Source organism: Marmota flaviventris, chromosome 16 (genome assembly GCF_047511675.1).
Source record: "Marmota flaviventris isolate mMarFla1 chromosome 16, mMarFla1.hap1, whole genome shotgun sequence".
NCBI classification, from domain to species: Eukaryota; Metazoa; Chordata; class Mammalia; order Rodentia; family Sciuridae; genus Marmota; species Marmota flaviventris.
The window spans coordinates 23,906,083-23,927,872 of record NC_092513.1 but is presented as its reverse complement, the minus strand read 5'-3'; the positions used below and the strand labels follow the sequence as shown (position 1 = coordinate 23,927,872).

Here is a 21,790-nt window from a genome sequence, read left to right as displayed (position 1 = left end):
AATATTTTCTCCCACTCTGTGGATTGCCTTTTTACTGTGCTGATGTTATCTTTACAACTTTAAATGTTTTTCATGAAGTCCAATTTACATATTTTTTCTTTTGTTGCCTGTGCCTTTGATGTCATATTCAATAAATCATTGCAAAAATCAATGTCATGAAATGTTTGCCCACATTTTCCCCAAAGAATTTTATAATTTTAGATCTTAGGTTTAGGTCTTTGATCCATTTTGAGTTAATTTTTGTATCTGATGTGAAGTAAGGCTCACAGAACTCAGGGAAATACTTGACATTTAATTTTAAAATACATTACAAGGGATACAGATATACAGCCAAGTGAAAGAGGTATATGACAAAGTATGGAGGAAATGGCATGAAATATTTATGTCTTCTTCACAATCCTCCCCACTCCCCACAATCCTCCAAGGACCTCCACATATTCAGCAGTGTAGAAGATCTCTGAACCCTGTGGCTCAGGGATTTTTATGGATATTTCATGTCTTAGTCTATTTTCTATTGCTGTAACAAAATACCTGTGACCTGATTGTAAGGGTCCGGCGAACGTTGGAGGAAGAGACTACCAAGGGACCGCAGCTCATGCAACAGCAAAAGGGGTTTATTAAGATTCCAGCATGCTGGGGCTCTGTGCCCACTCGAGAGAGGAGAGCAGCCCAGAGCCCAGAGCAGGGGCTGAGCACTGCTTAAGTACACTTCTTGGGGAAGGTGGGGACTTTACATACATCACAGTCTCCTTTAACAAATCATCATACACCACGGGAAAATCAAACAACAATTCCTAAACATGATTAGTTCATTTATTGGCGGGAACAGGTCGGGCGGGGGTGATTGGTTACTCCTAAAGCGGGGTACATATTCAAACTGATTGGTCCAGGCCCTGCGATGCCTACGTGCACGGCTACACAGAGTCCTTAAGTTATTAAACAACCAGGCGGTCAGGGGAAATATTTACTGGGCAGTTCCAAGCATTGTCTTAACAGCTACAGGAATTTCAGGTTTTACATGTAGCTTAGGAACTTAACAATACCTGGTCCTTTACATTTTAACTCAGGCCTTGCAGCTTAGAAACTTTACAATGCCCGGTCTTTTATACTTTAACTTTTACACTTTAACTTCAATTTCTTTTACCCTTACACTGATGATTTATAAAGAAAAGGGGTTTGTTTGGGCTGGTGGTTCTGGAGGTTGGGAATTCCAAGAGCATGGTGTCAATTGTGGGAGGCCATCCTTGCACGTGATTTGAGTTAGCTCCCTGGCTAGGCCAGAGGCGCTTAGGCACATCTTATGTCCAGAGCTTTCCCCACCCTTCTCAGATCCGAGGGCTTGTCCATGTGGAGGCATGTCTGACCACTGCCCTGAAGACCCAATCGTCGCCTCTGACCTTGGGATGCTGCCCCCTTTAATCTTCATTGGATGTGATTTTCTCCAGAATTTTTTGTTCCCCAATAAAAGTCAACTCCCTGGCGTGTTCTCTCTCTCTCTCTCTTTCTCTCTCTCTCTCTCTCCTCTTCAGTAAACCTCGCTACCACAATAGGTGACTGGAGGCTGGAGCTAGGAGGAGCCGTCCTGGAGCTGGTTTAAAGGTAATTAGAGTCTTGTCTCTTTAATTCAAAACTCCCTAGTGGTTTCTCACGTTTTGAACTTTCATTCATGAAGTGGGCGCTGGTCGCGGGCTAAAGTCAATGATAGACTCATGCTGCTTCAACTAATGGCAGAAAGCAGAAAACAGAAGAGCAAGCTGGCCCAGAGCAAGCTGAAGGGTAGCTTTACTTTGTACAACCCATTCTCATAGTAACTAATTCAGTCTCCCAAGAGTGAGAACTTGATCCTGTAAAAAAAATGTTAATCCATTTATGAAGGCTGTGCTCCTGTGATCCAAATATTCTCAATGCTAGTGCACTGAGGAAATCAGCTGACAATTTTATTGAGGATTACTTGTATATGACAAGTCACTTCTCTATTATTGCTTTCAAGATTCTCTCTTTATCTTTTGAAAATTTGATTATCTTATGTTTTGGCGCAGGTACCTCTGATTTTTAACTTAGAGTTCGTTGAGGTTTTGGGGTGTTTATAATCATGTCTCATAAATTTGGGGAAGTGTGTGGCCATTACTTCTCCCATTATTGAGCCCCTTCCTCTCTGCTCCTTCTGGACTCCCACAGTGCATAAGTTGGTTGACTTGATAGTGCACCGCATGCCCCTTAGACTCTGTTCACTTTTCTTCTTTTTTTCTATTTCTTAGACTCAATTTTCATTATCCTGCCTTTCAGGCCACTGTTTCTTTCTTCAGTCTGATTAAATCTGCCTTTGAATCACTTTAGTGAATTTTTAAAATTTCAATTATTGGGCTTTTTAGTTCCAGATTTTCTCTTTGGTTTCCTTTTAGGTTCTCTATCTCTTTATTGATGTTTCCACTGTGCTCATACATGATTTTTTTTTTTTTTTTTTTTTTAGTTTATCCACATCTTCCTTTAGTTCTTTGAGTATCTTTAATATAATTGTTTTAAACTGGTTTAAAGCAGAAATCAATGATCAGAATCTAGATCCTAGATATTTGGAGGACAGGGTCATTTTTGTCCACTGTGGCTGCTGCTAGCTTTGTGCAGGGTTCTCCAGGAACACATGATCAACTACCTATCATAGGGCTGAAGGTGGAAAATGGGTAGTTGCTACTGTGATAATAGCTTTAATTGATAAAATTACGCAATTTATCATCTAAGGCTTCCCTTGCAAGTTGCAAGCCTTCTGAAGGCTCCAGAGTAACAAAACTGTTAGATCAGTCAGATTTTACTAATTTATCTCTAGTCTAGGCTGGAAGACATATTCTGGTGTTTTTTACTCTATCATCTTCCCAGAATCCTAAAAAGTGTTTTTTCATACCATATATACAAATAGAGATTTGATAAATCGTGGTGTAAAGGTGTATTAAGAATTGTAATGCAAAAAAATTATAAATGTAATGCACTCCACTATTGTCATGTATGTAAAAAATAATAAAAAAATCATAAATGGCCTATTTGCCTATGGAAGGGAGGAAACATTTTCTTCCACCATCCTAAAGTCTCCGATTGGCACTGATATAAAAAAAAAGTATACACATTTTAATACATTTTTTTACATGTACCCAGAAGCCCTCACAGGAAAATGAACACCCAAAGAAGTAGTTAGACCTGAATGCTTATATACTAGATTGGGCAAAGAATAATAAATTGGGAACATGTGACAAGAGGTTGGGCTAGACTCGTTAATTGTAGAGAATGACTAGGAATATAAGGGTTAAAAAGGTTTACTTGTGTATATTTCACAATTTCTGTCAGCCTTAACTTCCCATCTCTGGTGATAAAATTGTCTCTTTCCTCTTGGTACAGTGAGGTCATCTTTCACATGGGAATTTCATCTCCTGCCTTCAGGGAGAAAAAAGGCCAGTGTGCCTTTCTTGTATTTAATGGCTTTAGGTGCCTTTAACAAAATAATCCATATGCCAGAGTATCTGTTTTGAGGTGATATGTTTAGTAGTCCTTCACCTACCCAGTATTTATGTTCTTGTTCTCACTTTTAAATTCTTTAATATTTTGAAGGCAATTTAAAAAAAAATTTAAAAGACTTTTCCCCTCACAGATGTGAGTGACTAGTGAAAATCAGATAGAAGTCATTGGATGCAGCTTGCAGGAAAAATCTTCAAAGGTTCTGGCTCTGCTGGTGGGTGAGCCTATCACCCTTACCTCTTTCTCCTTCTTCTGCCTGAGACAAGACTTGAACACAGAGACTGGAAAGACCCTCTTGTACCACAGCCAATTGAAGGCCAAAGTGCGGGATGGCAGAGCCAAAGGATGAAGGTACCCAGGTACATGATGACTTCGGATCTATCACCCTGGGATGCTTTAACTGTTGTGGTGTGAAGTGATAAAACAATCAATAAGAGTGTAAGTTATAGGTTATAGATTACTAAAAAATATAGATTACAGATATAAGATTTTGATAAGTGAGATAAGACAATTATAAAGCAAGAACTGTCATAGGTCTTAGACTCCATTTTGCTGCCTTCTATTAAAAAAAATCTATTACAAGAGCTGTTTCTGAGAAACTGAAATGAAAGTTGTTTTCTTATAATATATTGTTTTATGTACTTCGTACCCCACAAAATGTAATCAACCCAGGAAGGATATGGTGGTCGTGGTGACCCAAGACTTTGAAGTAGATTCTCACCTGGCTAACCACCTGCTGGAACTCAAGATAAGGTTGTCTAACACCTGCTCAGATCCAAGATGCGATTGTCTTGAGTTGTTGTGCTAATTGCTGTCTTAATCTTCTGTGACTGGCTTGCTTGCATGACGCTAAGAAAAGTCCCTAAGCTATAGTTTTTGTCCTTAAATTCCCAAGACACAGGCCAGGAAGTTGCTGTTCTCCCACAGAGCTTCAGTCTCTATGGGTGGGAGACAGTTCCTGGCCAGGTAAATAAAGCTCTCTTTGGTTTGAATTAGGACATAAGAGTATTTTCTAAAGCAGCTCCTCATAACAAAACCAAACTTTAGTTTTAGATATTTCCCCTTAAGAAGCCATAAGTCCCACAGTCTCTGCCTGTTAGCTCGTAATCTTGGCTGCTTTGGGAATAATGTGGGGTATTTTAAAACATACTAAGGCTTGGGCCTCACCTTCCAAGTGTCTGATTTTACTGATTCGTTCCCTAAACATTGACTTTGTAAAAGTTGCCCCCGGTGATTGCCCTCCGCTCAGCTGATTTCGTGAACCACGCGTTTCGCTTTTTTCTGGAGCGCTTGTACCCTGGCAGGGCGGGGCTTAGGTCTAAGTGAGTGACAGAGATCACGCGGGATCTTCTGGGGCCGACCAGGCCCCGCTCCCTCCCGCCCCGCCCTGGCCCCGCCCCCGGCCCCGTCCCCGCTCCGGAAGACACCCAAACGCGCTCAGCCGCCAAGCCGGCTCTGAGAACGCGTATGTGCGCCTGCGCAACGCTGGGCCCCGCGGGTCGTTTGAATTGCGTACCTGGAGCTGTTTCCCGCGATCCGGGTTTCCCACCGAGACCGGAATATCTACAGCTTGCTACCCAGCTGCCAGCTACCCGCAAGAGGTCGGAGTCTGGTGTTGGGGCGGGGTCTCTCACCTCGGAAGCACCGTTTGGCAGGTGGGGACGCGGGCAGCACCGGGTGGGGCGGAGCACCGGTTGGAGAGTCCTTGGCTTGGTTTAGTTTGAGTGATTACTTTGGAGCGGCCCCTTCTCACTTATGCTGGGAGTGACTAGAAACAGAGTTATTTTCCCTCTCTCCGCCTCATTACCAAACTCAGACAGTGAAGGCGCCACCCCGCCCACCCCAATGCTTCTTTGGGCCCATTTTGAAATTACATTGATTTTTTAAAAATGCATATGTATTTTGCATTTTAAAAGAAAGTACCAATGTTGGCTTATGTGGAAATAATGTTTTGGTCTTAACTGAATTCTTAAGGAAATGACCCAGGTTATCCCCTGTACCCTGTTTTGGAATCCGTTGACCGCAGAAGGCTGGCTCTAAGACTCGTCAGTACTGTGCTTTGGTTAGAAACTGAATTTTGTAGAATTGAAAGGAATTGTTCTTGAGTTTTATACTTTCCTTTCAAGGAACAGTGATTTACTCATATTTACTATTCTTGGATTCTGAAAATAAACAAATTTGTCTAGCTTTTCTTTTTCTAAAAAAATGTGTTTATATATTTTTTATTCAGAGACTTAAAGGATGGCTTCCTCAGATCTGGAACAATTATGCTCTTATGTTAATGAAAAGATTGGCAATATTAAAAAAACTCTGTCATTAAGAAACCTTGGTAAGTAAAAGATTCACTGACTTTCTATGTACAAAATGCATTGTGATTATTGTTCCTCTTTAAATGATATCTTATGACTGATTAAGTGAATGTATGTAAGGTAATTTTAGATTTTGAATAGTGACTTTTAAAACACTTTGTTGAATATTGCAGAGGATACTTGTGCCGATGAGCTAAATATTCATTAACTTCATTACTTATAGTTTTCTGGTGTGTGTGTGTACATGCCACTAGTAAGATTTGAAATGTATGTGGCATCCATGGTTCTCAACCTTAATATATATGCTAAAAGAAAAGGGGTGGGGGGAAAAAAAAACAACTGACGTGGAAGATTCAGAGATGGACTTAGTCCATAAACCATCTCCCTGCCTGCTCTGTAGAAAGCTTATTCCTTTATATCACAGAAACAGCTAATTAAAAATGAATTTTTCTTTTTTACATTTGCAAATTGGAAGTTATAACCATCTTTGAAAATATCTTGACATGCTGGGAAAGGATGATGTAATGAAAGTTCAAAGAAACAGATGATCCTTGTCAAGTCCAAAATGTTAAAAAAAAAAAAAAGGTTTCCCACAGCCTTGTTTAGAAGAGTTAAAGATTTGTTGATAAGGGCTGGGGCTGGGGCTCAGCCATAGTGCACTTGCTTGGCATGTGTGAGGCACTGGGTTTGATTCTCAGCACGGCATATAAGTAAATAAATAAAGGTCTATCAACAACTCAAAAAAATTTAAAAAAAAAATTTATTGATAGATGGAATTCCATCTACTGGGAAGATTATGATGAACTTTTAGTGTAGTTTGTGTTATGAATTTATAGTTTAGAGCTATTTTCAAATATGAAATTACCATGTTGAATATGCTCTTTTGATTTACACATACCCTCCCAAGAACTATATTCTCAATCATTATTGAGAACTTCTAATAAAGTTCCTTCCTCCATTTTAGTTATGGTTCACATACTCTAGAAAAGCTATAGGCACTATGTACTCAGTGTAGCAACCCCCATCGTTTCACACATTAGGAAACCGAGACTCTCAGAAGTCCAGTGGCTTGCCCAGTTCCCCAGCTCATGAGTACTCAGTTGGAATGACAGTTTGAATCTTGATTTCCAGTGTAGAATCCTTTCTACTTCTATGCCAATTTTTTTTTTTGGTGGGGGGTTAAAAATGATTTTTGGATTTTTAATAAGCTGCCTTGTTTTGGTTCTTTTTCTGTAGGCATGATTACAGTTGAATTAAAAGATCTAACTTGGAGATCTGTAAAAATAGATTCAACTGGCCACCAAAGCAGAGGCCAATCTGAAGCAGTCAGGCCTGTTAAACAGATTACTATGTACTGGGCAATTGTTATTTTGTAGATCGGGAGAATAATTTGTTTTCATAGCCTATTTATTAAAGCCAGGTAATTTGTCTGCCATTTTGGCTACTATAACCTATTAGCTGACTACTATCAAAGGAATGAATTTACTCAATTGATTATATTGCTTCAAATCAGTAAAAAAAAGTCCCTAAAAATTTAGATGCCTAAAAGTTATATGAGATACCAGTGCACAAGGAAGACATATTGTATCCAATTTGTTTTTACTCTTTGAAATTATTCTCAGTAGAAATTTTAGAACTTTTTTTTTAACCTTAAAAATGGTCAAAATTTATTTTAAAATGTGATAGCAAGATGGGGCTGTAGCTCAGTTGGTAGAGCGCTTGCCTAGCACGTTTGAGGCACTGGTTTGATCCTTAACACCACAAAAAAATAAAATAGAGGTATTGTGTCCATCTACTATAAAAAATAAAAATAAAAACGTGACAAAGAAGAGGAGAAAAGAATTTTATATGGGTACTAGAAAACATTTTACTTAGAGTAATGGATTTATTACTTATATTGGTTATTGTAAAGCCTAAAATTCGATAATTAATCATCAAAATCTCCATAGTTTGAAAAAGGCAAATTTTATAAAAAGGAGAGTATAGAAAATTCTAAGTAAAAGAACAAAATTAAAAGATATTCAAAATGAACTAATGCTCAGTGTGTCAGTAATGTCAAATGTTGGTGCTTTAGTAAGAAATAAAATTGAAAGACTTGAGACATAAATATTTATTAATTATATCTGTACTTATATGTATATGTGTACAAAGGTCCCTCATTAAATGATGGGCATACATTCAAAGATATGCACTCAAAAGTGATTTTGTCATTTTTGCAAATATCATGCTGTGCGCTGACACTTACATTTTAAATTACTACATGCCTATGCTTTATAATGTAGCTATCATATGCATAAAGTCCATCACTGACCAAAAGATCATTAGGCCAAACATTGCTATATGTTATAAACTCAGAGAAATCAGTGCACACCTCATAATGTTATGAATAGATAGACCTGTAAAACTAAAAAGAGAATCTTTAACAAGACATGTCCAATTAGACAATGATAAATGAAAGTTTCCACTGCTGAGAAGTAGAAAAATGACATTTTTTTTTTTTTTTAAAGCTGCTGGAACAAGGGGGTATCATTTCCTGGCTTTCTGAGTCCTCCACGTTCTCCCTATGGTTCTTTCAGCACCTGCGTAGCACAGAAACCAAGGGCTTCTGAGCCTAGGAGAGGGAGTCTAGAAACAGATTGCAAGAACAGTGGACTGCTGATATTCCACAACTTTTATTAATTTATTTTAATTGTTATGAGCTGAGTGTCAAAGCCAATTAGCGTCGCTCAACTAGATGGAATAATATACTGCTTCTTATTATGATGATGAAAGGCAGTTAGCATTCACTGAGTGTTTTACTAGGTTCCAGACACAGTACTTAGTCTGTCTTCTATATACTTTCATAGTGACCATAGGCCTAGGTACTGGTGTCTCTGTTTTCAAGTTTGGAGAATCTAGCCTTTTCAGTCTACTGCCTTTATAATCTACAAGTATGGCCAAAGTGTGCTTTTATTTATGTTTTTCATTGCTTTGTTGCTGGAAATGAAGACAGAGAGGTTTAATTATGACTGTAGGTTTTCTTTTGTGCTTTTGTTCTGCCCTTCATTTTTTTTTTTTTTTTTTTTAATTACTTCTTCTGTTTCTAAGGAGGAAGGGATTCTGGTTTTCCCATTCTCAAATTTATGAAGCTAGAGAGAGGCACTAGGAGGTGGAACTGGGAATATGAAAACTTGCTGCTTTATACATTTCTTGTGTGTGTTTCTTCTCTGCACCCTGGAGTTATCACTAGCCCATGACTTTTTATGTCACTGTCTCTTTTAGGACTTTTTTTTTTTTTCACTTTAAACACAGAAAAATTATTTTTTTTTCTGTCTTAAGGTTAAAGTCAATTTTTGACTCAAATAACACAAATATAATTCAGAAAGGAATTGATGAAAAGTTTGTTCAAGAAATGACAAATGTATATTATAGCCAAGTACACATCTCAATTCACAGTATTACTCTTTTTAAAAAAAATTTTTCATTTGTTCTAACTTTTTAGATAGTGTAAATATGAATCCCAGGCCTATATTACAAATTGCCATAGAGAACTCCTCTCAACCCCACCCCTACCCGCCACACACATACCAGAGGACTAATTGAAAACACGAGCTTGTGATTAGAATTTGGGGATTGAACTTTCACTGAAGATATATCCTTTGAACAGGGGTCCTGGCCTCCTTTGAGATACTAATTTCCAACCACCTGTATTTTGAAGCCACAAAGCCTTGGATCCTATCCTCCTTAAAGTGAAATGCATCCACTTGATGATGTTGACAGTCTCCTCCAGCATCCCTCCACACTCCCTAGGTCAGAGCTGCTGCAGCATCAGTTCATGTGCACTACGAAGAGCGTCTGTGGATCCCTCTTCACATTGGAACCTTTGGGAATTTATCTTATTGTTAAGAAGGCTCAGTGAAGCAGGTAGAGGGGTGTTTATTTTATCTAATATTTGTAGGTGTTTATTATTATGAAGGAATTTGCTAAAAACAAACGCCTCAGAGGATTCCTTGTATGTGCCTTTCCCCTACTTCTCTCCCATGCTTAGAAATGACATCTGTAGAGTCTCTAGGAAACAGGTCCCCGGCATGAAGCACCTCCAATGCTTCCAAGGCAAAGCTATCTGCCCCAAGAGTTTGCATGGTTATTGAATGCTATTGTTTTTACATATACTTTGTTTTCTACTTTATCTTTGTTTATAACAGGCCAGGAACCTACCTTGAAGTCAATATTAAATCAAATAGAAGATGAGATCATTGTAGTAAATGAACTTCTAAATAAATTTGAATTGGAAATTCAGCATCAGGAACAAACCAATACTTCACTCAAGGTACTATTTTCCTAATGAAGAAACAAAGTAAAAAGGCAACAAATACAAACTCCATAATTACCAGCTAATCTGGAAGCATTCTTTAAGTTTATAATGTTCTTAGCTTTGTAAATTATTAATGGTGTGAAGTGCTGTTTGTATTTTATGATCCTAGTATAAAGGATTCTGAGCACAGCTATTTCTTCATGCCAGTGGAATTGAACTTTACTAAAAAGAAGAAATAATTCTTGGTAGGTTTAATGTAAGCAAATGGTCCCTTGGGAGAGTGATGTGTGAAGAATACCTTCCTCAGGTGAGAAGACGTGGGTTCTCACAGTGGCTGCCTTTGGCACCCTCTGCCATACCAAGAAAGCCACTTTACCTCTTGAGATCTCAGGATCTGCATTTAAAAAATAATACTGGGTTATTTCTTAGCCTTTTTTTATTTCTGTATTTCTACATTTTTGTAAAATGTAATATAAGGGTTCTTCAGTAAAGGAAAATTTGAGCCTCACTTATATGTACATTTTGTTCTAAATAAGACTTCTAATTGACTTCAGCTAATAAAGGTGCTGTATACTTCCTAATGAAAAAATAGTCTGTACAATAATTACCTCTTGGTGTTTTTAGGGCCATTGACGTGTTCAATGGGGCTGAACAATCTGGCCTCTGGTCCCTGTCAGACTTGTAATCCTTATGTAAAGACTTTTCAGCTATAGGAATGGGTATAATCATATCTATCTATATATGTATATGTATGTGTGTGTGTGCGCGCATATATATATATACACACACACACACATACCTACACACACACACATATATATATACACAAACACACACACTATTAGTCCACATGAAATTAGTGTCTATGAGCATCATTTAACTCTTCAAAAGAAAAGCTGTCATAAATTCAAAATTGAAGCAGTATCGCTATTTCAACTCTATTCTATTCAAGAACGCCCAGGATTTGTGGTAAACCTAGAGAATGTTCAAATGAGAACTGAAGGATATTTGGAATTTCTGTTTACATTATGGTTGGGAGCCAAATAATAGGAATCTAATAGGTACAGAGTATTCTCATTAAAGTTTGCATAATTTCATTTCCTCAAATTCTAGCAGCAGTTAAAGATTTTTTAAAAATTCAGTTATGATCTAGTAGAGATATTCATTAAGCTGGAATGTATGCATGACCACATGAAATCATTCCAAGCAGCATTTCGTAGTTGTCATCTGTGTAGGCATTGTCACTTGGTACTGTCATATATGTAACACTGGGGAATGTGGGTTAAGTTAGCAAAAGCAGTTTATCAGAATGAAAAAAAGATCAGTCTTTCGTCTATTTCTTAGTTGCTTCCCAAGGTTAGAGTGTTGGAAAAACTTAAACTTCAATCTTGCTTTGTAATGTAGTTATAGTGATTTTTCTCTGATGAAGTCTAGTAGGGAACAATATTATATCACTGTCCAAAAAGCTCTAGAAGCCAAAACTCTTGTTTATTATTTATTTTTTTTCCTCTGGTTTCGGGCATCAAACCTAAGGCCTCATATCTGTGCAAGCTTTGTGGTTCATCACTGAGCTATAACCACAGCCCCTAAGTTTTTTTTAATAAATATTGCTGTACCCAGTGATTTTTCCCCTTTCATTCTGTATCCTCAAACCTCACAATCACTGTGATTATGGTTCATAGTTTTTTTTGTGTCTTTATAATATCTTATAACACACAGGAAGGAAATTAATGAGCATTTAAAAATTTTAGGAACTCTGTGAGTCTCTTGAAGAAGACTATAAAGATGTGGTACATCTCAAAGAAAATATTCCTTCCCATTTGCCTCAAGTAAACGTAACCCAGAGCTCGTAAGTATACTTATAATTATTTTTCTTGCTATCTGGACTTAAACCCATGAAAACAAATATCTCAGAACCATTTTCTCTATCATGTGCTTGTTATTTTGTTGGTTGTCATCCATTTTTTTTTTTGTCATGTGCAGTAGAAACTATATGTCCTCCTATTTTCACCAGTTTTCTTATCCTGCATCTCTGAGGAATATTTTTCCCTACTTGAAGTGCGTTTTTGAAATAAAATATTGGTGGCAGAGAACTGGAGAGATGGGAAAGGAGAAATACTAGAAGACAAAACACAGGCCCTCCCAAATTATAAAGACAGAAGATGATGGAAGATCCTACTCAAGAGTCAGGCAGTGAGAACAAGGGAAGGAAGGGCAGACAAAACCTCAGAGAAGCGTAATGGACAGTGATGGCTAAGAGACATGAGGCAGGCTTCTGAGGGGCAGGCTCCCGAGGCTCTCTACTCACTCGTTCTTTCTCTTAGAGCAGTTTCTCAGCCTCAGCCCCATTGCTGTTTTAGGCAGGTAGTTCCTTGTTGTGAGATTAGGGTATTCAGTAGCATCCCTGATTTCTACCCTCTGGATGCCAGGTGCATCCCTCCTCCATACCTAGTTGTGGCAATGATGGTCTTCAGGCATTGCCAAGTATCCTCTGCAGGCATATTCTCCCTGGACTGCTTTAGAGTAAGAATAAACTTGATAAACTTCTCTTCTGAAAAATAGCTAAAGAAACACTCAACTTGGCTCTTTCCCCCCTCCTGTTTTGCTGACCTTTCTCCCAGGAGTCCTAGTGCCTAGCTCTTCATTACCACCATTCTTATGAAACTGATGGCTTGCAGGTCACAGAGAGGTTGAAGTCCCTCTAGCCCTGGTTCTGCTTTCCAGGTCCTGCATTGTCTACCCCTTTAGAGATGCTGCTTCTGCACTGTGGTTGGTTCCTTAGCTGTTATCCCATATCTGACCCGGCTGCTTGCTTTCCCTCTGCCATTCCATAAATTACAAGTGTCTCCTGAAGCTATTTACTCTTGCTTAACTAACTCTATTGTTAACGCTCACAAATGTCCAGCTCCAGTCATGACACATCTTAGTTCTAGTGATTTCGTGGCCTACTGGGAATCTAATGAAGGAAATATTTTCTCTTCGAACTTTGCAAGTCTAGGGCAGAACTCACCAATTGTCTTATTACTCATCACCCAACCTGCTGGTCCTGTCCTCCCATCAAATAGCAGGGACTTGGCATCCTTACTTTGCCTCACTGTCTTGTAGCCATCACCGGTCCATTCTGCCTCTCCAGGGTTTTGTCTGTCCGTCCTTTTCCTTATTCTTACTGCCTGACTGTATAAGATCTTCCATCATCTTTTGACTTTATGATTTGGGAGGTCCTGTGTTTTCTCTTCCAGTATTTCTTCTTTCCCATGTCTTCTATTCTCTGCCACCAAAATTTTACTTCTAAAAAGTACTTTGAGTAGATAAAAACATTCCATGACCCAATTAAAGAAACAGAAAAGTTTTGAAATGTGTCATATATACAGAAAAGTGATTAAAGTATTACTTTTACAAATTGAAGAATAATGATATAAACATCCGTGTTCTACTAGCCAACTTAAGAAACAGAACATTACCAATACCTTAAAAATACTCCTAATGCAGACCCTCTCTCTGTCACAGAGGTACTCACTTTCCTGTCCTTGATGACAATCCTGCCCTTGCATGTGTGTTTCCACAAATAGTATATTGTTTAAACTTGGAAAACTGAAAGGCAAACAGTGAACCTTGCCACTAGGAAAAGAATTATAGTGCTGCTGATGGTTGAAGGTCTCCAGGAATGGAAGCTCTTCAGTTGTGATCAGCATGCCTGAGAATTTTCCTGCAAGAAGAGAAGACTAGTGGACAAGGTTATGAGAGAATACTAGAGAACAGAGTCATCACCTATATCTTCAGGATTGTAGAATGTGCCAGACTTTAGACATCTGGCAGGAATATGACAGGAGAACAGGAGTTCACTGAGGGTTGAAATTCTCTGGGGGTAGGTCAAGCAGAACCTTTTTGTAGGTTGAAATGATTGTTGTTGACTGATAACACACAACAGGGCTTGCAGGAGCAATCTGGCACTTACTTAGCATATGGTGAAGACAAGCAAGTATAGGAAAAAGTAAGGCAGTTTCTCAGTGGAGTCTCACATTAGCATTCACATTAGGATGATGATATCTTCACATTGGGCATCTTTATCTCAATAGCCCACAACAGCCATTTGGGCCTACCTGATTGCTCTCTGTCTGGTGCTCAGCTGTAGTCTTGGGGATTCCCTATGCTTGCTTCTGTGTTGGATTTGTTGTTTCCTGGTGTTTTCTTTCTTGTAGTGGTGAAGCCACTATGGCCACAGAGTTTTGTTCCTTCCCTGGCAGTTAAACAGCCTAGAAGCTACAGTCTTTCTTGAGCTACATCAGGCTTTTCATTAAATAAAGTTAGGCAGACTGAATATAGTGACCCGTGCTCATTGCTGGCAACTACAATGAGTCCATAATAGGCAACAACTGACACAAGCAACAGGGTGAATTAGAATAAATGGAGGTCTAAGATGAGTAATGTTGGCAGTTCAGAACTATGGAAGTTGGGAAGAGATGTCTAGCATATATCCTATGTAGTCTATGTTTCAGGTATGTGAGTAAATATAGCTGTATTATTGAAGAGTTGGGGACTTATTTTTTCTTTAACATTTCCTTCACTATTTAATCTTAATAGTGAAGGGATAGGAAAAATGTTGGCTATAAAATTATTATAACAGGATGAGTCATGTGTTTATTGATTATTTTCAGTTGGGAAAAATTTCCAGGATACTGCTTAATTTTGACAATTACCTGTTCATATGTACATCTCTATTTTTTAGGGTTAAAGGACCAGATCTTGACCCTGATGGACCAGTCAAAGTTGAGGAATCTGTATCCATAAAGAAGACTCCCAAAGAACAAAAAAGTATTAATAGTATTAAAGAAATGCTGTTTATAACTACTGATGAGTTCAATGGTGTTCCTGCGTAAGTTGTTTTTTTTTTTTTTTTTTTGGTACTGGGGATTGAACTCAACTACTGATCCACATTCCCAGCACTATTTTGTGTTTTATTTAGAAGAGTCTCACTGAGTTGCTTAGCTTTTTGCTGAAGCTGGCTTTGAAGTCATGATCCTCCTGTCTCAGCCTCCCAAGCTGCTGGGATTACAGGCATGCACTACAGTGCCCAGCCCAAGATAGATTTTAATGTTTAACTTTTGAATAATCATCATACATGATTATTTAGATCATAAGGCCTGATTATATTAATTGTAATATGTGGAGTACAAATCCTAGTCTTATCTAAAATATTTTTGCATTGTGTTATGAAAAGGCAGGAAATGTTTTGTTGAAAATGCTCAAAATCAGGTTTTTTTGTTTAGTTGTAAAAATCTCTTTTCATAGAAATTTAGAGATTTTGCTTATGTCTTCTCTAGGACCATTCTGTGATACAGATTTACCTAAGTATATCAGTTTTGTGGTAGTTTTAAATTGAGTGTGTGTGTAGATTTGAGAATTAGAACAGAGTACATGTGTGGTTTCCATTTGTCTCTTGTACCACATCTTGTTGAGTCTGTGCTATATTCTAAGCACCTTGTCACTGAGGAGACACAGGAATGAATAAGACGAGATGCCTCCCCTAGAGGGAGGTTTCCTTTGCTTGTTACAGATGGCAGTAATGGGGAAATAATTATGGAAATCCCTGCTCTTAAACTCTCCTAATTCTGGGGTTTTATGTAACTTCTAAGTTTTATATTATGTTACATTTATTGTTCCTTTTATTACAGATAATATATATAGAGTTAGAAAATATTTATTGTCAGAAAATAAAACTCATTTGTAATTCTACCACTCAGAAAAGACATGGTATTTCTTTCTAGATTTTATTTTATCACACACACATAACAGGTATTTCTGATTGTTTTTACAATGTAGTTAAACTATAATTTACTTTTTTTTAATCCGGAATTTTTTCTTCATTAACTATCACTGAAAACTTGGATTTTAATAGTTGTGTAATATTTCATTACATAACCATCCTATAATTTATTTAAGGATTCCCTTTTTTAATATAAAACTTTTAATTGGGTTGTTTATTTTCTTATTGTTGAGTGAAAGTTCTTTGCATATCTTTTCTTCTCTGGTGGTCCCATTGTGCGTCTGCCATATGCCATACATTTTGTAATTGCCTCACAGTGCTTGGGTTTTCTGTTCTGTCCCTTGCCCCCACCTTCTGCAATATGGTTTGAGAAGTTTGTATTGACATATCTTCAAGTTCACTAATTCTTTGCTTAGTTGTGTCTGGTCTGCTGATGAGCCCATCAAAAACTTCTTCATTTCTGTTACAGAGTTTTTAAATATCTAGCATTTTGTATTGATTCTGGAGTTCTCTCTATTTACTTTACCCATCTGTTCTTGTATTTTGTTCTTTTTAAATTAAAGTCCTTAGAATATTAAACAGTTATTTCAGTTAGCAGTTTGATTCTTCCAGAATCTGTTATTACTGAGTCTGCTTCTGATGCTTGCTTTGTCTCTTCAGACCATGCTTTTTGTCTTTTTATTATGCCTTGCAATTTTCTGTTGAGAGGTTAGGCTTAATCTCGAGCACACCTCGCCCCCCCCCCCCCAAAAAAAAAAAAAAAAAAAGCAAGCTGCATGGAGCGTACCTGGTAATAAGAACTGAGGCTTCTAGTAAGAGGGTTTTTGTTGCTGTGTTTAGGAGCTGGGCTGTTAATATTTGCTATAGATGTCAGAGTATTCAGTTTCTTACAGTTTCTATTGTTTGTCTTCCCTGTTGTCTTTGGATTCGCCTAGAAACTCCTTCTTGAATAGATTCTGACTTGTAGCTTGCTCAATTTTGATCCACTATTAACATTAGAGACTTGTTGGCTGGTGGTAAAGTATGGTGGTTAGGAAGCATTGTATCATCTGGTGGTTAATTCTCAGGCTTTTCGGTGGGTTTGACCAAGGGCTGACTCTGGTTTCTTAGCTAGAGGACCTAAAGTTCTGGGATTACCTCCTTCTAGGACCCATAAAGCTCTGTTAGTTTCTCTTGAGGACAGTCCTTTGGAGAAGAGAACTGCTCTAGGTATAATTCACAATAGTTATTTTTCCTTGAGCTATCTCAAAATGATTATGTTTTCCCTCATGCTGTTAAAAGAGAATTTTTCTTTGAACTGCACCATTAAAAGCTGGGAGGGGGAAGCTATCTTAGAGATAAAACTAATGAGCATGGGGGGCTCCCTAAGCTGGTTCCCAGGATTTTTTAGATTTCAAACTAATTCAAAATGAACCTAAGCAATTTATCAGTTACTGTTAAAGTATTCTTGTAGTTACTAGTTCAGTGGCTTCTCTTCCCAGGAAGCTGAATTTCTCTGTATTTCCTTGTGATTTCAGTTTGGGAGCCAATGCTTTGCCCTAGAACCTCAGTTCTCTGATGGATTGAAGAAGAGTTATGGTTTTAGTTTGTTCTTGAGAAGACTGGAAAGAGGAGAGGAGTTCAAAGTTCTTTACTATCAGAGTTCTACATCCCCTTTTTATTCCTATTAATAGTGTATAAATGAGAATACCCATCTTGTCTCAGCCTTGCTAGCGTTACCTACTGTCTTAAAAATTATTGCCAGGTAGTCCCTTGAAAGATATCTGCTACAATTTTGAGACAAGTATTGAGGCTGACATTTCTCTTTAGTCTTTTTTTGTTTTGTCACTCCATCATTTCCTTTACTGACAACTTTATTTTCACAGAATCAGTTTGACACTTTAATGCTGTTCAGTTTTGCTTGTAGTTATTGCTGGTCATCACCTGAGCTACAGGGAAGAGCAAATGGCCATGAGGAGCAGTGGACAAGAAGTTCTTAGAAAATGCTGTGTGTAGGGGTGAAGGAAATTAGAACAGTGATGGTAGAGGACTCATTTTATAGGAATTCATTATTTAATGAATGAGACACAATGTTAAAAGATTATGATCAAGAAGAATGTATTTCAAACGTTTGACTTTCAATTATTAATTTAAAAGATTTAATTCTGAGAGTGGAGTTAAAGTGGAAAACATTGGCAAAGATAGGGGATGGATTCAGAGGAAATAAAGTGATAATCAAGAGGACTTGGAGGAATTCCTAAGTGCATTGTGGAGAGCGATGGTATTCAAATCGAGTTTGGAAATTGTGTTTAGAAAAAAACTGCTGCAGAAGTTTGGGAAAAAGAGGAATAATGAAAATGAATGCTTTTGGAAATATGAGCTTTCTCCTTTAAATTCCTTTATTATTTTATATTAAAGAACTTTTTTTAAAAAATATTTTTATTTGTTGTTGATGGACCTTTATTTTATTTATTTATATGTGGTGCTGAGAATTGAATCAAGTTAGGCAAGAGCTCTGCCACTGAGCCACAACCCCAGCCCAATACTAAAAAACTTTTGATTGGAAAACTGCCACCTTGAGTAGAAACTCTTTGACAGAGTTCAACATGATGAACTCACCATGGAATGCCACCCGTAAATTATTTGAGCTTATCTGTGCATCTTCACTTGGCCTTGAGCCAGGAAGATTTTGGTTTGGCATTGCAGACTATTTTGTGACCCCTCCCACTCAATGGATTGCACAATGCATGTGACCTCTGTCTTTGCTTCGCTAGGGAGACCACTCTCATAGCTGCAGAGTGGGGTGTAACCCATTGGGAAATGGACAGCCCACCTCCTACCTTATTTGGTAAAAGACCATCCAATGAAAAACCTTTGATGCTTCCCACATATAAATAAAGCAAATGGGCTTTTGTTCTCTCTTTCCAGTGTGGAAGCTCGACCCCTAAGGTTGAAGAGCCGTCCCATCCCCACTTTCTAACATTATTTCCTGTGTTCTGTGGTTTCTTTGCTGTTTTTCTCTTTCTTAACTTTATTTCAGAGCCAGCTTGTTACATGCAGAGGAACCCCGAATTTCATTGCCCACAGAGGACGCGGGCAAGAAACACAAAGCAACAGCTTGTTGAGGGGAGAATGAGGCAGATGATTGAGTTTTGGTGTGTCCAGAACCCTCAGAGTTGAGAGTTTCTGATTTTTATATTCTGAATCCTTGGTAACAGGACAGACAAACATGGAAGAAACAATTCTTTGAAGGACTTTGAGGTAGCCAGTAGAAAGGAGCATGGATACAGACTGCTTTTGTGCTGAAATTCGGAAGCCTCTTATTCTTTATGTCCCCTCCCTAGCCGTTCTTCTTCCCTCCCGCCCCCCACCCCCCACCCCACTGAACACATACTGTTTTCAGAAAATGATGCTACGGGTTGTATACTTTCTCAACATTGAAATTTTTCTTTGCACACATTTTTAAATGCCTAAATAAATACATCTTGTGGTTAGTTAGTTCATTTAAATTAAAATTTGCCTATTTTGAGTGTAAATATTGTATAGGTAGAGAATAGAAATTGATTAATGCATCCAGATATGAATTAGGGAAGCTAGGCACTGGTATGTTGCCACCTCAATTTAATTTTTCAGCTGTTGAGATGTGTCTGGTCTATTTGAGAGTTGATATAAATTGTTTTTTAAAAAATATAAAGGATTTTTGGGCCGAAATTGTAACTCAATGGTAGAGCACTTGCCTAGCATGTGTGAGGCATTGGGTTCAATTCTCAGCACCACATAAAAATAAATAAAATAAATGTCCATCAATAACTAAGAAAATTAAAAAAAATATATAAAGGATATTTTGCTACAGTACAAATTTGTATTTTTCAAAGAAAGTAATTTGAAAAATATATATTTTTTTACAGGTACATGAAATCCCGCTTGACCTATTGTCAAATCAATGATGTTATTAAAGAAATCAACAAAGCAGTAGTTAGTAAATACAAGATTGTACATCAACCAAAATCATCTATGAATTCTGTGGCCAGAAATCTCTATCATAGATTTATTAATGAAGAAACAAAGGACACTAAAGGTAAAATGATATGCATATACATGTACCTGTCAACTGTTGGGAGTCTGATTAATCATGAGCAGCAAAGCTGATTCTAGAAAATTCTAAATCTAGATGGTTAAATCTCAACCAGGGCAGTTTTCCAGCTAACAACATTTGTCATGCTGGAGACATTTTTAGTGGTAGCAGCTGGGTAAAGGGTGCTCCTGGCCTCTAGTGGATAGGAGCTAGGAGTGCTGCTCAAACACCCTACAAAGCATAGGACCGTGCCAACATGGCTAATGCTGAGGAACACTGCTTTAGAGTCTGTTTTGAAACTATACCCAAAGTTTTGAGAATTAGAATTGTAATGATACTAGTTGGTCCTGCTTATAAAGCACTTACCCTGTGCCAGAGAATGTGCTGAAGTCTGATCCTCACACATCCCTATATCATTTTGCAGATGAGAGTTTAACTTATCCTAGGTCATCCGCTTGAATGGTAAGGCTACTCCATTCTGTTAACCACCACCATATAATGCCTCTCGATAAGTGAGTTGTTCAAGAGATACCATCAGGCAGCTGGTAATCTAATAAGCAGGGTCACCGTACTGAAATATGCAATTTTAGTAAGAATAATTAGTTTAGCAAGAATATAATTTTCTCACTTTGATTGGATAATGACAGTAAGAATGACTAATGTCATTTATATTCAAACTTTAATGCCTTAAAGACTCATCTTAAAAGTTGTCTTCATAAAAGTTAGCACTAACATTTTTATTTTCAGGACAGTATTTTATAGTGGAAGCTGACATAAAGGAATTCACAACTTTGAAAGCTGACAAGAGATTTCATGTGATCCTGAATATCTTGCGACACTGCCGGAGGCTGTCAGAGGTCCGAGGGGGAGGACTTACTCGTTATGTCATAACCTGACCCTTGTAAGCTTTGGAATTAAACAGTAGAGGATAGAAGCTAGTCCTGTGATTTTCTTACATATAATTTCTTTAGCTTTTCATTTTCTATTTGTTTCTTATAGAAACAAGATCTTTTTGGATAAAGTATGTATATTTTAAAGGTCACTTCTTTTCAGCAAATATTTAATCACCTACCACATAAGCCTCTCTACTAGGCACTTCATGGACTAAACTTGCTCATGTCTAGTTTTGTGCTAGACCCCGTGAAACGGGTATAGATGTGATATTGCAAGAAAAAAATCAAGAAGATGAGGTCAAGGATACCCAGGCCCTTTGAAACTAAATGTCATTCATGTCAAATTCCATCAAAGGCATTTCAGCCTCTAGGTGACTTCCTAGAAGTGGATTTGAAGGTGGCTTATCTGATAATTGTGCTTTTCCACATGTCCTTAGGGACCAGCTCACCTAAAATGTATTCAGTATAACCCTGTCTGTAGACTTCAGCCTGTAATGAAAGTATATCAAGATAATGTGATGTCATGATGTAATAAATTTATATTTGTTATTCATCCTTGGTTTTTTGTTCGGAGCTCCTAAAACCCTTGTAATGTCCTGAGGGATAGGGATACATCTTTTGTACTTACTGGTCTTTGGCCTCAGTTCCTGACACAGAGCTCTTAAATCCCTTTGAATTTCCTTGCAACAGGAGCCTTTTGAGGGGGCTCGGGTTGTAGCTCATTGGTAGAACACTTGCATAGCAAGTGTGAGGCACTGTGTTCGATCTTCAGCACCATATAAAAATAAATAAAAGAGAGGTATTGTACCCATCTTCAACTAAAAAATATATGTTTTTAAAAAGGTGCATTTTTTGTTATAACAAGACAATTCTTGATGGGCTCCTGGACAGCAGTGGATGGGGTCTAATCACAATGACTAGATGGTTGCAACTTGTAGCTCCCCAGCTATCCCCAGGAAGGGGAGAAGGGCTGGA

The 21,790-nt window shown here is 37.8% G+C and overlaps 1 protein-coding gene across 1 annotated transcript; it reads left to right on the top strand.

Moving 5' to 3' along the window:
- The first annotated feature begins 5,004 nt into the window (after positions 1-5,004).
- Positions 5,005-21,368, top strand: Ska1 (spindle and kinetochore associated complex subunit 1). The gene is made up of 7 exons (XM_071602752.1): positions 5,005-5,156; positions 5,732-5,830; positions 9,995-10,119; positions 11,856-11,953; positions 14,831-14,977; positions 19,756-19,925; positions 20,670-21,368. The coding sequence occupies exons 2-7, from the start codon at positions 5,743-5,745 to the stop codon at positions 20,816-20,818; spliced, it is 777 nt and encodes a 258-aa protein (XP_071458853.1). The 5' UTR covers positions 5,005-5,156; positions 5,732-5,742; the 3' UTR covers positions 20,819-21,368.
- Positions 21,369-21,790: the final 422 nt, after the last annotated feature.